This window comes from Bactrocera tryoni, chromosome 1 (genome assembly GCF_016617805.1).
Source record: "Bactrocera tryoni isolate S06 chromosome 1, CSIRO_BtryS06_freeze2, whole genome shotgun sequence".
In the NCBI taxonomy this organism is placed as follows: domain Eukaryota; kingdom Metazoa; phylum Arthropoda; class Insecta; order Diptera; family Tephritidae; genus Bactrocera; species Bactrocera tryoni.
Genome location: NC_052499.1, coordinates 32362945 through 32379575, shown reverse-complemented (window position 1 = coordinate 32379575; position 16631 = coordinate 32362945). Strand labels below are relative to the sequence as shown.

General features: G+C 33.2%; 1 protein-coding gene and 1 long non-coding RNA gene across 8 annotated transcripts in view; both read right to left on the bottom strand.

Annotated features, from left to right (window-relative positions):
* Nucleotides 1-4692: 4692 nt before the first annotated feature.
* LOC120780974 (monocarboxylate transporter 10) overlaps nt 4693-16631 on the bottom strand; it is a 60742-nt gene continuing 48803 nt past the window's right edge. For 3 of the 6 annotated variants that reach the window (XM_040113292.1, XM_040113244.1, XM_040113211.1), the window contains 3 exons: nt 5477-5527; nt 5323-5394; nt 4952-5253 (listed from right to left, as the gene is read on the bottom strand). In XM_040113292.1, coding sequence (XP_039969226.1) covers nt 5045-5253; nt 5323-5394; nt 5477-5527 — 332 coding nt within the window. In that variant the 3' untranslated portion in view covers nt 4952-5044. Of the gene's footprint in view, nt 4832-4890; nt 5254-5322; nt 5395-5476; nt 5528-12968; nt 13177-16631 lie in introns of those variants that run through there. The other 3 variants (XM_040113429.1, XM_040113343.1, XM_040113504.1) reach the window with 3 other exon arrangements.
* Nucleotides 5534-7306, bottom strand: LOC120781552. Of its 2 annotated transcripts, XR_005706103.1 has the most exons (4): nt 7029-7306; nt 5966-6078; nt 5852-5911; nt 5534-5707 (listed from the first exon to the last, which is right to left on the bottom strand). It is a non-coding gene; the product is annotated as an uncharacterized LOC120781552 (long non-coding RNA). The 2 variants fall into 2 exon arrangements; XR_005706097.1 differs by having other exon boundaries at nt 5852-6078.

The window sequence follows — 16631 nt, the reverse complement described above, 5'->3', positions numbered from 1 at the left end:
ATAATTTAAATAGAAATTATAAAATCTATTTAAAACTTACTTCCTCAACAATTTAACGGCGAAATATGTCTTTATGTAAAATGACAGCAAAAATTATACTTTTACGTGTCATTGCACGAAAATAAACATGGGTTTTGGTCTGACATATTTTACAGCCATTGCAAATAATTTTCTGCGTGTATTTGTTGTTGTGCCGTTGCACCAAGTGGAAAATTCTGCAATTTGTGCACCATGCAAGGATTTTGCAAGAGCAAGAGAATACCCCTATTCATTTGCGAAAAAGCGTCGGGTAGGTAAGTACGAGTTGATGTAGCGCATGTTTTGAGTTCTTGCACTGTTTAAATTTTTAATGGATGAAAAAAAACTATGTGGAAAATAAAAAAAATTTCATATTTTCGAACTATAATAGTTGTAGCATACATTTTATATATCAATTAAAATAATACATTTAATATTTGCAATGATATTTTGATATATGCTTGTGCATATAAGTTTATTAAATTTAAGACTTCGCTCATTCGCCAATCTATTTTGTATAATTTTTCTGCAAATTAACAATACTAAACTAAATATTAATTTTTTGGAAAAATGTATTAAATTATTTTAAAAATTTACTTTATTTTAATAATTTAACGTAACCGTCTTAATACTCGCTCAACTAAATTTAATTTTACCGAAATGAAACTGCCGTCGGTAAATGTGTAAATGGGATGTGTTGCCTCTTCGAAATTTTCATATAAATGAAAACTGATCTGTCAAACTGTTATAGTGATAGTTCATTGCTTTCTACATATTGCATACAAATTAGTATGCAAACGACGTCATATTTTTTTCGATTTATTAAAAACCAAGTTTGGTGGACGTGTTATCTCACGAAATGGCCCAGTTAATTGGCCACGTATTTCCTGTGGGGCTACGTCAAGTCTATGGTCTATGCCAACATAGTGCATGCAAAAGAAATCGAGTTCCATACGTAATGGCATCAAATGTACTTTTACAGGAATAAATAATTTCATTGATATCCCAAATCGTTATTATTTTATTAAAAAAAAAAAACTTTTGTAGCGCTCAATTGAAAAACCGGTTACATATATAAGTGATCAGCTGGACGACCTGAGTCACGCCTTTAGCTGTCCGACTGTCAGTCCTTGTTAGATTTATCGCAGATCTTTTTATTGTTTTTGTTTTCATTTCACCGCTTTAAGATTTCGTAGAAATAAAATAACTATTTTCTAATATAGCAAATATTTTACTATGAAGCAAATATGAATTATTAATACTTCAAAACTTTAAACATGGAATGAGTGAAGACTGTGTGAATAGTACAAAATGTTAAAAAAAATCCCCTAAAATTTCAAATTCTTCTTCTTCTTAATTGGGGTAGACACCGCTTACGCGATTATAGCCGAGTTAACAACAGCGCGCCAGTCGTTTCTTCCTTTCGCTACGTGGCGCCCGTTGGATATTCCAAGCGAAGCCAGGTCCTTCTCCACTTGGTCCTTCCAACGGAGTGGAGGTTTTCCTCTTCCTCTGCCTCCCCCGGCGGTTACTGCGTCGAATACTTTCAGAGCTGGAGTGTTTTCATCCATCCGGACAGCATGACCTAGCCAGCATAGCCGCTGTGCACCATATAGCAGGACGGGAATTATGAGCGACTTATAGAGTTTAGCTTTTGTTCGTCGAGAGAGGACTTTACTTTTCAATTGCCTACTCAGTTCGAAGTAGCACCTGTTGGCAAGAGCAATCCTGCGTTGGATTTCCAGGCTGACATTGTTGGTGGTGTTAATGCTGGTTCCTAAATAGACGAAATTATCTAAAACTTCAAAGTTATGACTGTCAACAGTGACGTGAGAGCCAAGTCGCGAGTGCGACGACTGTTTGTTTGATGACAGGAGATATTTCGTTTTGCCCTCCTTCACTGCCTGACCCATTTTCTGTGCTTCCTTGCCCAGCCTGGAGAAAGCAGAACCAACGGCGCGGGTGTTGAGGCCGATGATATCAATATCGTCGGCATACGCCAGTAGCTGTACACTCTTATAGAAGATAGTACCTTCTCTGTTTAGTTCTGCAGCTCGAACTATTAGGAGGAGTCATGTGTAGAAGTTCACGCAAGTGAGGAAAGTTCTCTGATCGCCATTCACTTGGGAGGGGCCAGAAACGATTCTTTTACACATGGCTCAAGCAGCTCACTACTTCCGGTCTTTGACCAAGTATCCTCTGGGTAGCCTAAGAACATCCGTTCGAAGCGAGCTAATGTGAGAAGGCGAAACATCCCCTGCATAGGGTTGTGCGCTGGGTTTGGGACCCGCCACGTAAAAAAACACCCCCAATAAAAAAAAAAAAAAAATTTCAAATAGATCCCAGTAAAATTCTAAGAGATAGACACTTCGATGGTCCGCCTATCGGCCCACGTCAGCGCACTTAACATGTTTATCTCAAGACTATAATTTTTAAGTCGGTGGATACATTTTCTCGAAAAGTTATGCCATTTGTTCAAAATTTGCGCCCATCTTTGAAATGACATTATATAATCATTGAACAAAGGATTTTGATTATCACAACTATTTTTTTCGAGCTAATGGCGAATAGTTGAAAAAAATATGTGTATCAAATTTAAAATGTCGAGCTTTATCAATCTACGAGTACTAACGAAATATTTTTGGTTTTAGAGGAACCAATAATGAGCTGTTCACGGCAAGAGCATTTTTTTTAGACGTTGAGGGAGATGGTGAGTTATAGTTATAAGCAGATTATATTTTATAAAATTATTTACAGTATTAACCAACCAATCAAAGAACGAAGACAGTTTTCTAATAGCCCTGACAGATGACAGCGCTAGTATGCATTAGCGGGCTTAATTTACATTTACTTGCGCATTTGACCCATGTTAATGCAAGTTTGAAATGCACAAAAATTTCATGCATTTAGCTGAATTTACCAAATTTGAGTAGGCAACACTGCTCAAAAATGGCCGACTTTTGCTATTTTTTGACAGATGTCACTTGAAGTCTGCCGCCACCTTTGCGTTTACAGCATCAAAGGTAAGCAGTTTTATATTGCTAATTAAATTATGTGCAAGTATATTAACAAAAACAAATTTTAATATTTTTAGATGGCAGAAAATAAACAACGCACAGTTTGCTATCCATTTTTCCAATATTCTTAACTTTTTCGCACACTTTTTTCGCATTACAATCAATTATTGCTTTTAATTTCACTCTATTATCTTTGAACGGAGTTAATAATAAACGTATTTTTTCGTTAAATTTATATTGATTTTTCAAAAATACCAAAATTTCTATTAATAATTTCTCTTATTAATTTTTATTTCACTTTTTTTTTAATAAATAAACAAATTTCCCAATCAGCTGTCTAAATGCACAAGTCTGCCGTCTGTCATCATAAAATTTCAATACGTATTAGCGTTGCTTAAAGCGCATTAATTTTGCTCGTCTGTTAGCAAACGTGTAAGCGGCTTGTTATTGTTAACTTTTGCATACGTTAAAATATTTGTTACTTTTGTTCAGAGAGTGGGAAAACAGTAACAAAGCTATTTGATGTTCAATGGTTTTCTCGCTCTAACCAATGGCAAAGACGCAGTTCTAACAGAATACATACATTTTCAAATCTCTTTACAGTCTGTTACGGATAGCAAATACTTTTGTTAGCGCATGGTTAGCTATGTATGTGTTATACATAAAAAAGTATTTGTTTGCCAAATATCTGTTTGTGTTATTATTTTGGTTAGCAGTTTGTTACCTGTAACATATAACCATATTAGCAGAATGGTTAAAGCAGTAACAAGCATATCTATTACCTCGATTTGTTACCCATTTGTTACTTCTAGCAAATTCGATTATTTTAAATAGATTGCAGTATTTTTCATATTAGTTTTCTTTGTTTAAATTTAAAACCATATTTACTTAAACTACTAATTTGCCTTTTATTATTACATTCGGCAGAAAATGTCAACTTGTTATTAAAAGCAAATATAATACAAGATTAAATTTACTTCAGTATAGTAATTATAATTCTGAAAATTCACATTTGTATAAAAAAGTAAAAGCCCTGACAGACGACAGCGCTAATATGCAATAGCGGGCTTAATTTACATTTACTTGCGCATTTGACCCATGTTAATGCAAGTTTGTAATGCACAAGAATTCCGTGCACTTAGCTGAATTTACCAAATTCGAGTAGACAACACTGCCCAAAAATGGCTAGTTTCTGCTATTGTTTGACAGATGGCGCTTGTAATCTGCCGCCTTGTTTGTGTTTACAGCTTCAGAGGTAAACAGTTTTTATATTGCTAATTAAATTTTGTGCAAGTATATTAAAAAAACAAATTTTAATATTTTTAGATGGCAGAAAATAAACAACGCACAGTTTGCTATCCATTTTTCCAATATTCTTAACTTTTTCGCACACTTTTATTTCATAATAAATGAACAAATTTCACTATCAGATAGCTGATATGAATGCACAAGTCTGTCACCTTAAAATTTCAATGTGCAAGGCGCATTAATTTTGCTTGTCTGTCAGGGCTATAAAACTAGAATCAACAACTTGAAACTAATATCTACAACTTAGAACTAATATACGTATATACATATAACTTAAAGCTAATATGTACAACTTACAACTAATATATAAAATTTAGAACTAATATACATACATATAAATACTTATGTATACATAGTAATAATAAGAAAATGTATACTAATTTAGCCTTAATTTTATGTTTTTTTTTGTTTTTGCCTAAAACGATTATGGTTTAAGGCCACAAATCTCCGGAGCTCTCCACAGATTTTGTCATTGTCAGGAAATATATCTAAAGGAAATCGTTTTAAGTTAAGACATTTAAATATATATCAGTAAAAAAAAACCTACCAAAAACTAACCTTACGCACTGTAGCTTTAGTAAAGATTCCTTCTCTCTCCGCACCTCTAAATTTTAATGGTACATTATATCGTCTGAAAACATACCACGCAGTACGCCATCAATACCTTTTGTGCCCTTTGCCTTCAATTTTAGCCGCATCTGTTATAAAGAAATAAATGGCAGTAAGTTATAATACAATCGCACTATATTTAAAAGCGAAATAATTATCATAGCATCCGTGTTTGTCTTCCACGAAGCGCACGTGCTCTTTCGATGACTTGGACAGTTTCGAAGCGAGCTCCATATAATGCTCGTCCTCCAAGTCACCGGTGATGCGCAATAATTTACTTTGTGCCTGCATCTCGGCTTTTCTGGCATGTAGAAAATTAAAATATAAAAATTAGATTCTGTTTCATTTTGTAAATGCAAAACTGCATTACTGGCTTTATCTTTTGGGGCCTTTTCAATGGCAGTGAGACGGGTCTCAACGGCATCCAGCTTCTGGATTATATCTGAAATACATACATAAATATATTTTTTTTATTATTTTAAAGCAAATACTAAAATATTTACATATATATTAATACATAATACCTGCGTGACCGACAGACCATGATGACGGTACCACAATTTTTGAAGGTTCTCCTGAAAGAGCGCAAACGATATTATAAAATATTTTTTAAACACTTTATCTGTAAAAAACATATTATTAAAAAATGCAAAATGAAGATCATCAGATGTTCAATGCAAAATCTATGGGGGCTCAACGGTTGTGAGTATTTCACTTCGGAATCCATTTCTTCCACAAGATCATCGAAATTCATTCTATGAGAGATCATAAAAAGAAACTTATCATCTATAGGTAAATGTATGTACGATGAACAATCTAAAACACAACTTTTTAAATTAAATATACACTATTTAATTGCATTTCTTTAAAGAAAAGTTAATAATTTATGACTTACTCACCTTAGTTTTTTGTAATTTGCAATATGATATTTGAATTATAAAAATGCTCCAAATGCTTTTCTATAATATTTAAAGTTTTAATCGTATAGATAACATACAAATCACAATGCTTACCTTATTCTCCTCTTCAGCTTTTCCGTTTTCTATATCTACTTATATACATACATATGTATATAAAAGAAAGTCGTTACACCATTTATAACTCAAGAACGGCTGAACCGATTTGGCTGAAAATTGGTGGGGAAATAGCTTAGAGCGATTTATTTTAAAGTTTAATACAACACATAAATACAAAAATTATATTTTAAATCATAAGCATTTGTTCAAAATTCATGTTTGTAGGAATCATTTGAATATATGCGTACAATTTTAAACAGAGTTTTCTCAAAAATAATACAATTGCTAACTGGCTCAGTATTCAGTCGTTGAGTATGTATTATACCACGTTCATCCCAAAAGGCTGATGTCGTTTTTCCACGCCTGAGAACCGGTTCATCAAGTACAGTCCACTAGAATGAGTCCATTGGACTCCAGTGGGAAATGATGGAGCTATATTTCTATCACTGACGAAAAATTTCGGCTTTATTCCGCTTAGAGAGAACTTAAACACTTCTCAGAATCAGTTTTTTGTCGTTGTTTTTGTTGGATTATGAACTTGCGAGGCACCTACTCTGCTCATTTCGCCTGTTTCCAGCTTAGCAAATATCTTTTCAACGGTGGGTTTCCCTGAGCCCCAATGCAACAGTATTTTCCCCAAAAAAACACTACTTTATTAAGACACGAAATGCTTTATGATCCATTTTTTTGTAAACTAACACAAGTTGCTTCACAAAAATGCTATATCTCATTAAATAATAGTTATAATCCAACTAATAAAAAACATATACATAGATGTTAGTTGTAGTATTAACTATGTATCAGCCACAGTGAAGCGTGGACGGGTCCTCTAGTATAAAATAAATAAAGTATATACATATATGTATGTATGTATATATAACAGAAATTAATTATAAAATATGAAATTATCAATTAACTAAACTACCTCTTTAAAATCCAAAATAAACTGCGCTTTTCGTTTTTTCTTCTTCTTGAAAAGTTGGGTATTCGTCTTTCCTATTCTAGCAGTTAATATTACAATATATTTAGAATGTCGATAGTTTTTCTCTATCTTACTTACGTATTCTCCCATTCAATTGAAAATTCCAGAAAATGTAAGAGTGTTGGTGAACAGCTGCAAATGTTTCAAAGCGTTTGTGCAATCTGTTATAGCAGAAACAGCCAAAAACGCTACTCCCTTCTATCCTTTGCCTTCCTTAGCGAGTAAAATGTGTTATAGCAGAAACAGCCAAAAACGCTACTCCGTTCCTTCCTTTGCCTTCCTTAGCGAGCAAAATGTGTTAAAAGTTGAGCCCGTGATAAAAACGCAGAAATCAGCCATCTTTGTTTGTTTTCATTTGAACAATGTTGCCATTGCTCAATACGCATATATAGTTTTGTGCACATCTATGTTTTCAATTACAATTTTTTATAATATAAAATATCAAAACTGAAAACAAACTATTATAAAGTAGTTTATATATTTATAAATAATAGCATTTGACTCTGATTTTGAGTTATTTTAAGAAAATTTCAAACATATTGAAGGGATTGAATTATAAAAGTTGATAATTACTACAGTATATCGATATTGGCAACCATGCGTTGTGAGAGAGCAATCAGCTGACACGTTTCTACGGCAAAAATCCAAATGCCGTGAATTCTCACGGCATCCTACCTCAAAGAGAGACATTGCGCGCCCATAGATAGGTCGTATCAGCTGACACGGGCCACGGGTCCCCGTTTTTGGCTGTTTGCGCTATTATGATCACTGCAGTGCTAGTGGTAAACACCGCTAGCTAGCGTTTGGGAGGAAAATAAATATGTGTACGTGTTTTACTTATTCCTAGAACAAATTAATTATTTGTTTTTATTTTTAATCTTTACCAATTTAGAAGTTTTGTATTAAGGGGATTTACCAGTGTAACGCATGAAAAATTAAACGATTTTCGTTAAAGAAAGTACTCTATTGAATGTTTCGAACTTTTTTGAACGTAATAAGTTATACATATTTTCAGTTATATTTTAAGATTTTTTTTTCAAAAGTGTTGAAAAACTGCGTAGTTATGTACTGTCTTCGAAGATGTCAAAAAGAAGTGCCCCAACCGTTGGCATGATTAAACTTATAGATATTTCCTATACAATGACCTACGATCTCAAAAATATCAAAAAATATCAAAAATTAACAAAACGCTACAAGAGATTCGATACACTGCGCCGCGTCAACATCTCGCTATTCACCCTCGATTCACGGAACCTCGATCGCCAGCTGCTGCAAATCATTATATTTGTAAAAACTTTATAAAGTATAAATTTATTTTATAAATAAAATTGTTAAAAAAACCAAAGTGTATAAAAGGGTTTTTATTTTAGTTAAAGCAGTAGTGTGTGCTCCACAATACTATATTGGATACAATTAAAGATGCTAGTGTAAGTGATTTATCACAGAAATTAAATGCTAAATTTGGCATCAAAAAAGACAGGCACCTTAAATTAACAGCCACAAAACGAACCACAAAAAATAAAACAAAACAATATCCAGTGCAGTGCGGTAGAAGTGCAGTGGCGAACAAAAAAATATAAAACAAAGAAAAAAAGCTTAAAAAACATAAGTGCAGTGTCCCAAACAAAAACAAAAAAAAACATACCTATACACCTACATATATATTTTGTGAAAACTGCGGGAGAACAAAAAAGGTTTGATACTTATATACAACGAATAAGACAAAAATAAAAAAAGTGCAGTGGAACGAAGAAAAAACGAAAGCTGCGGTGACAAAAACCTAAACTTACAAAACCAAAATATATCAAACAGTCTCAACAGGCAAAACAAAAAACAAACACAGACAGTCGGTCGCGAAACAAATAAACGGGCGCGAAAACCTAAAGCACCTTATAAGAAAACAAAAACAAATATTCGGGCGCGAAAAAAATATGTTAAATATGTAAAAAGCCTAAGAGCTTATCTTTGTGTTTCCAAAACACCAAAAGCAACTAATATCCAAGCAATTAATTGCGAAAAATTTCCGGCAAACCCTTTCTGCTTAATAAAGCAGTAATCGGGATTGTATAGAATAAGTAAGCAAAGGAAAAATAGCAAGTCCTAAATAAAGTAAAAGACAAAAACACTAACAAAATAAATATAACTATACTTACATACATACAAACATATACCTTTTCATAATACAAATAACATACTATACATCAATATATATGTATAATTGCCAAACGCAAAATATATATTTATATATTCACATATACATATATATACATATGTCTATAATGCATATTAGACGGCGGTTCTAATATAAACTACATATGTACAAGTGCATATTTGCTTACATACATATGTACGTATACATAAGAGAAAATAACTTTTCAAATTCCGTTTTCAATCTCTCTCTCTTTTTCGAAAAATAAAATAGCATTTACATATACATACATATATCAAACAAAAAAATTAACAAAATTTACGTAATTTGTAAGAACTATACAAAATATTTCTTAACACAGTTGTACACACACATATTATAAGTCCACATTGGCAATTATCCGGCAATACCTCTTGTTCTTTACAAACAAAAACAAGCAGGATTGCGTACAAATAGCGCATTGATCTTTTCAGCGAGCTCTCAATTGCTCAAAACATAAGTACTTTCATAAGCACATACATACATACATACAAGTCCAAGTATTAGGGTGTACCTAAATACTAACATAAGGACGTAAAAGAAGGTAATAAAGTAAAAGTGCGGATATTTTCAAACTTAAAGCTAAAATAAAATAAATAAATAATATTATTTCGCAAAAATGGTTAATACCGACCCTAATCAAAATACACCTGCAGGAGCTACACGCTCAAAACAGGTTGCTAAATTTATTTCAGAAAGTGACAGTTTTTTAAGATACTGCACTAGATTTGCATCTTCACCGATTCATGAAAACTCTGAATCGTTGTTAGAAATAAAAAACCAAAATCTTACAAATTTTTGGACGCGCCTCCAAGCGGCTCATGTCGTCATTGTAGATTCTGACGATTCAGTTGTCCGCGTGTGACACAGAAACATTCTATGGAGGTTATGAAGAATGGCCGTCCTTCCGGGACATGTTTACAGCCGTTTACATCAACCATCAAGAACTATCAAAAGCACAAAAATTGTATCACATATCCAGTGATATCAATAATACTCGTAATATACAATATTCATATCAAATGTTCTTATTTCTAGTGCTTATATTAACAAACTTAATACTAATATTTAATATCGTAGTAATATATGTTATTAATTCCTGAATGGGAGGTCTAGAATATGTTGTCTTTTGAGTCTAGTTATTTCATTGCTGCCAATGTTATTTAAATCTAAATTTATTGATTTTCTTATATAAATCTCATTGAATATGATATCGACGGGCGAGGCGGCGATACTTCAATTTCTGGAATTTGTCACTGCTGGCGATCGAGTAGACTCGGATCGTGGTTGAATTTAGTAATTGGAGGAGAAAAGCGTAAGGTGTCGACGCGGCGGAGTGTGTATGCCAAAGTTGATGATCGAACTGACTGTGTCGCACGAATTGCTTAGAACCAATTGTCGAACATCCCACATATTGACAGAAAAAACAAAGTCAGAATTCAATCTGACAATAATAAAAATTCAAATATATGTCACTTTTCGACCCCCCAGGGTGGCCTTCGCCACTTATGATTACTGACGCAAGATTTATGGGACGAACAAATGAAACCGAACTAAAATTTTCGCAGGTATAAATACAGCGATGTGTAAACTATTCCCCACATACCAAGCCAATACGGTTTCTGAATATTGCGCAACATCTATACGCGCACACAAAACGATAGCACGAACACAACCTAATTACTAATTCAATATTGGCAAAATGTAAATAAAATCGCTTATATCTTGAATTGTACATACTAGGAAGTCAAAAATTGAGACATTTCGTTCAATATTGATTCATAGCTAAATTTTCAAATTATGAGCAAAAATTCAAAAAGAAAGTTAAGGGGTCACCATATTCTCAATGCGATACAGTGACGCATCTACACTTACAAAAACTAAAGGTCGCTCTTATCGAATCTATGCAAGCGCTCCTCATATGGGTGGGTTATGGGGATCAGCTGTACAAAGCTTCAAATTAATTATGAAGAATTCTCTATTTTACGAGGCGAGCCGTTCTCCATTCACGGCCACTCTCTCGCAAGAGTGGAGTTACTATCCTTTATAAGCTGATAACATGGAAAAGGCAAATAATAAACAACCGGTATAACATACCGGTGAAATAAGAAATTTTAAATAACCGCTAATGAAATGAATAAAAGCAAACAACGCATACACTTGTTTGCACACAAAATACATGTGTCATGTTTAAATCAAAATCCGTTCTCTGCACACCGGATGAATGTGAGTATATTACAACTCCATCATCAAATACTTCTGCTGTCAGAATGTATTCCTGCGTCTCGGCTACTCCACCAGCAGTACGCCAAAATACAGACAACAACATATTCGTGGAATACTAGGCAAAATATTCGCAGGGGGCCCAGGATGTTTAAAGGAGTTAAGCATCCACCCGCTCTACACGGGAAAACTGGGGCACCCTAATACAACACAGCTCAATTCACCATCTCATGACACCATACTCAACACAACTCACCACACTGCTACATCAATCAACTCACTCTACAAAAAGGATGGGCAAAAGGAAAAGCGAACAATTGGTTCTAAGCAATTCGTTCGACACACTGCGCACATTGACTTTCGGCTAATCTCGCTATTCACCCTCGATTAACGGAACCTCGATCGCCAGCTCCGGCAAAAACTTTATAAAGTATAAATTTATTTTATAAATAAAATTATTAAAAAAAACCAAAGTGTATAAAGTGGTTTTTATTTTAGTTAAAGCAGTAGTGTGTGCTCCACAATATATTGGATACAATTAAAGATGCTAGTGTAAGTGATTTATCACAAAAATTACGGTATAACGACGATGCTTAGACATTTTAGTTTGTGACGTGTGATATTGATTATTTATCGTTTTATTTTGATTGAAGTTTAAATCGTTTATGTTTAATTAGTTCATCCACCAGGCAAAGTGTAAGATTACATAAATCACATTTAAAGTAATTATAATTCTTTTCATTAAAAAAATCACTGAAATACTGAAAATCATTTAAGTATGTTGGAAGGCATACTTCGAACTATAACAAACACTTTAAATGAAATTGTGGATAAAAGAAAGGAAAGTAAAACTAATATAATGTATGAATAAAAACGACCTAGGACAATAAAATAGAATGATGATGACGTTAGTTATAGTAATAAAAATATAACAATTTTCAAAACAAATAACTCAATAAAATTTAAAAGCAAAATTAATAATAGAGAAAAAAACTTGAACGAAAAATTCATTTAAATAAGGCTTACTTTAATGCAATATAAAATCCTACAAACGAAAGTTTATTTCATCGTAACGCATCTGCTTATTACTCGTATAACCCAAAAAGTACAAATACAGATGATAAAACAGCTGTTTTAGCCATTCAAGAATTCACATCGGTTACTATCTCTTAAAAAAACATTGTCATATAGTATTTTGTAATATGTAGAAGCCGTCTTCTTTTAAATATTTTCCATATAATGGAAATAACGGACGCATTTTTTCATTTTGGGAAGTCGATTTTCAGGTGTCTACATTAGCTGTGATAATGTAATAGATTTCTAATGCTAACAAGTAGATGACGCAAAATCAGAGTCGCACCGAGAGATTTAGAGTGGATCAGTTTCAAATCACTTCGATGAAATGGTTTTGAAGTGTCATTTTTGTATGGCGAAATCTTGATAAATTTATAAGATTAGTAGGATAAACTACTCAACAGCCGAAATCATGTGATCGTCGGTCTGAACATGGTATCAGTTACAATTTATTCGTATTCAGTTATTACTCAAGAAAGATATTTTAAATTGTTGAAATATTTGAAAAATTTACTTTTGAATCATAAACGCAAAATCAAAGCAGCTGATTTGGGAAATACGGATCCATTCACTTTTGACAAATCGTTGTTTATGAGCTATCGATACAAGCATATACATATAATTGAATCATGGTTAAAACACACTTCACCAACGGCTTCTGTCAATTGAAACTTCCTTTTTTGATTTGTCAGATTGATTTTTGTGCTCCGAATAATTTCTGTACTCTTTGGTGTGTTTTCTCTAAATAAAAAAAATATGTAATCAATAAGATTTTCTGTTAAAATTAGTAATTTTTTATAGAAATATATTTTATAAGAGTTAGACATAATTAAAAAATTGAAAATTAAAAAAAAATATGATAAAATAAATGTTACTTTATATTCACCTTCACATGCGAAGTATAATTGAAATTAGTAAAAGATATACACAAGGAAATATTTTATATAGTTTTTTATAATATTAATAATGGGTTTTTCAATAGGGAAGCTACTAGATGTACACCTATAGGGACAGCAAACGACGCCACATTTTTTCCGCACTTTTGACATTTTTCTTCAGTAAGGTTTGCCATTTCGTCATAGAAAAATATACGATCTAACAATGAGTCGAAATTCTTAAATTTACAACCGTAATTCGGAGTCAGTGGCCTCAACTTTAAGAGCGCTACGTCCAATGTATGGTCGTCATAATCGTCCTGTCAGATCAACAATTGAGCTTCAAGTGGAAAAATTTGAACCCACAGGCACTGTACAAAATGTTCCCGTGCCAGTGAGACTAATAGCGCGATTCTGTAAACAGCCTCTAGTCACTATTTGAGACATTTTTAAGAGAAGTCTCAATTTGTGACTAGTTACTATTAACTACACAGTCTCTAGCGTTAGTTTCAAAATATTGTCTCAAATGAAAAAATAAGCAAGCATTGAAAACGATAGCATTATTTTATTCTCAAGCTTATAAAAATTTTTTGAGAAATTCATAATTTTGTGAAAATATTAAATTGAAAATCTATAATTTTGAAAAGAAATTGTTCTTTTTTCAAACGTCAACTTTATAAGTGTCTTATAGCGATCTCTCGCTCGCAGTTATGGGCGAAAGTCCGCCTCCTGGAGGATATATTTCTAAACCCATGCAATGCAAAATATGTTACGTTATCGGTCATACAAGAAACAGGTGTACCAACACTCCTGTTTGTGCCACATGTGCCTTACCAGAGCACTCAGAGGTAATAAAGTGCACTCAAATTACATGTATTAACTGTAATTCTCAGCATAAATCAACAAATAAAAAATGTCCAACTTATCTTAAAAAGCAAGAAATCCTTAAATATTCTACAATAAACCGAACATCAATTAAAGAAGCAGTAACTTATGTATGTGAATAACAACTTTTCACCAGACTACTTCACAAAAGGAATCCCAATAGAATCACTTGACTTAATTAACCACAGAAGAATTAATCAAGGCAAAACCATCAACAACCAAAAACAACGAAAATTTACAAAACAAAACCAATAATTATACAAAACCTATTGCTGACAACACAACTACAAAACAAAAATCTTATATAAATCAATTAAAATACTCAGATTTTATCCTACCAACAACTCATCCCAACAATCAAAATAAAGAAAATCCACCCGATAATAACTTAAGTGTAACTCCTATTGGCTCAATAAGCATACCCAAATCATCAAATTGTCAGGAAGAAACCGAATCAACTATAATGCAGGTAAACAAATTTAAATATAATTACATTGCCAACACCAGCAATTTTACCGAAAACAATTATGACTCACAGAATAATATGGATAGAGACATCAATGAGATTCTTTCTCAACTTCAATACATTAATCAGGAAAATATTATAGCAGATTCTAATTCTGAATAACTATACTCATATCTCCGTGCATATTTTATAATGAAAGTTCTTCAGTGGAACATTAAAGGCTATTGGAACAATTACAATAATTTGGAGATATTAATAGCGGAATTCCAACCTCATACATACGAGTATTATAGCATTACAAGAAACGCATATCAATGCGGCTTTGAAAACAACCAAATGCCCAAAATGGTAAAATATTTATCTTCACAATACGAACATGTGAAATAAGCAAGGTATTGCATTTCTCATCCGCAAAAATATTCAACATATCTACGGTGCAAATGGCACTAGATTGAATTTTCAAATAATAGGTTGTCAAATAAGTCTTGCGGTAATTTCGCTGGTTGGCGCTGAAAGCGCGTAGTTCTAGTTTTATTCGTCGCATCGAGTCATGCTGTTACCTTTTTGGAAAGCTCATTTCACGCGCTAACATGTGTTTGATTGATTGTCGATTCTTTTAAGTCGTTCGTGAGTTATAGCGTCGCAAACATGGAGCAAAATAAAGAGAACTACTACGATAAAGGCAAAAATGCATCTCAAGCCGCCAATAAAATTTGTGCAGTTTATGGACCCGATACAGTTTCCATTTCCACCGCACAACGATGGTTTCAACGTTTTCGTTCTGGTGTAGAGGTGGTCGAAGATGCGCCACGCTCCGGCGCTGAGCGGCCGACAAAATCGCTGAATTGGTCGAAAAGGACCGGCATAGTAGCAGCCGTAGCATCGGTCAAGAGCTGGGCATGAGCTATCAAAAATTCATTTCAATTTCAATAAAAAAAGAAAATCAATAAAAATACCGCAAGCCTTTTTTGACAACCCATTATGTAGCTTCAATCCAAGTGAAAACTAGTGTAGAAATTAAAATACAAAATATTTACCTACCACCAAACATAAAAAACTCTTTCAATGAGTTCATCAATTCAATTGATACTAATTTTGCGAACAATATTATATTGGGCGATATAAATGGGTGGCATCCACTATGGGGCTCTCACAATATCCAGAGGAATAATGTTTGAAAGTTTTGTACTACAAAATAATCTGTGTATTCTTAACAACGGCAAATATACTCACTATACTTTAACTGTGATTGACATCTCAGCATGTAGCCCCAATTTATCGATTGAGATAAATTGGGACACGGTGGACGATATGTCCGGTAGTGATCATAGTCCAATAATACTCTGTTATAGGGAAAATTATGCGAGTACTGTCCATAACCCTAGATACAAAACGGCAAAAGAATACTGGCTTCTTTTTTCTAAGAGATTAGTATACTGATAACGTTAATAACGAGGCGGCTAACATAACGAAAGCTATTAGGCGAGCAGCCAATGTAAGTATTCCGCAATCTAAACCATACAGGAAGAGACATAATACCTGTTGGTGGACAAAAGAGCTGCAAGAACTTAGAAACGAAAAAATTAAATACTGGCATGCTCTAAAAAACAACTTAACGTTTGCAGATGTTCTGCAGATGAACAATTTTCAAGTGAATACATTTCTGAACAAGTAAGGAAGGGCTAAGTTCGGGTGTCACCGAACATTTTATACTCTCGCATGATAAAGTGATAATTGAGATTTCATTATACGTCATTTACATATTTTTCAAATACCGTATTTTTGTAAAGTTTTATTCCGCTATCATCATTGACTCCTAATGTATATACTCGTATTATACAGAAGAGGCATCAGATGGAATTCAAAATAGCGTTATATTGGAAAAAGGCGTGGTTGTGAACCGATTTCATCCATATTTCGTACATGTCATCAGGGTGTTAAGAAAATATTATATACCGAATTTCATTGAA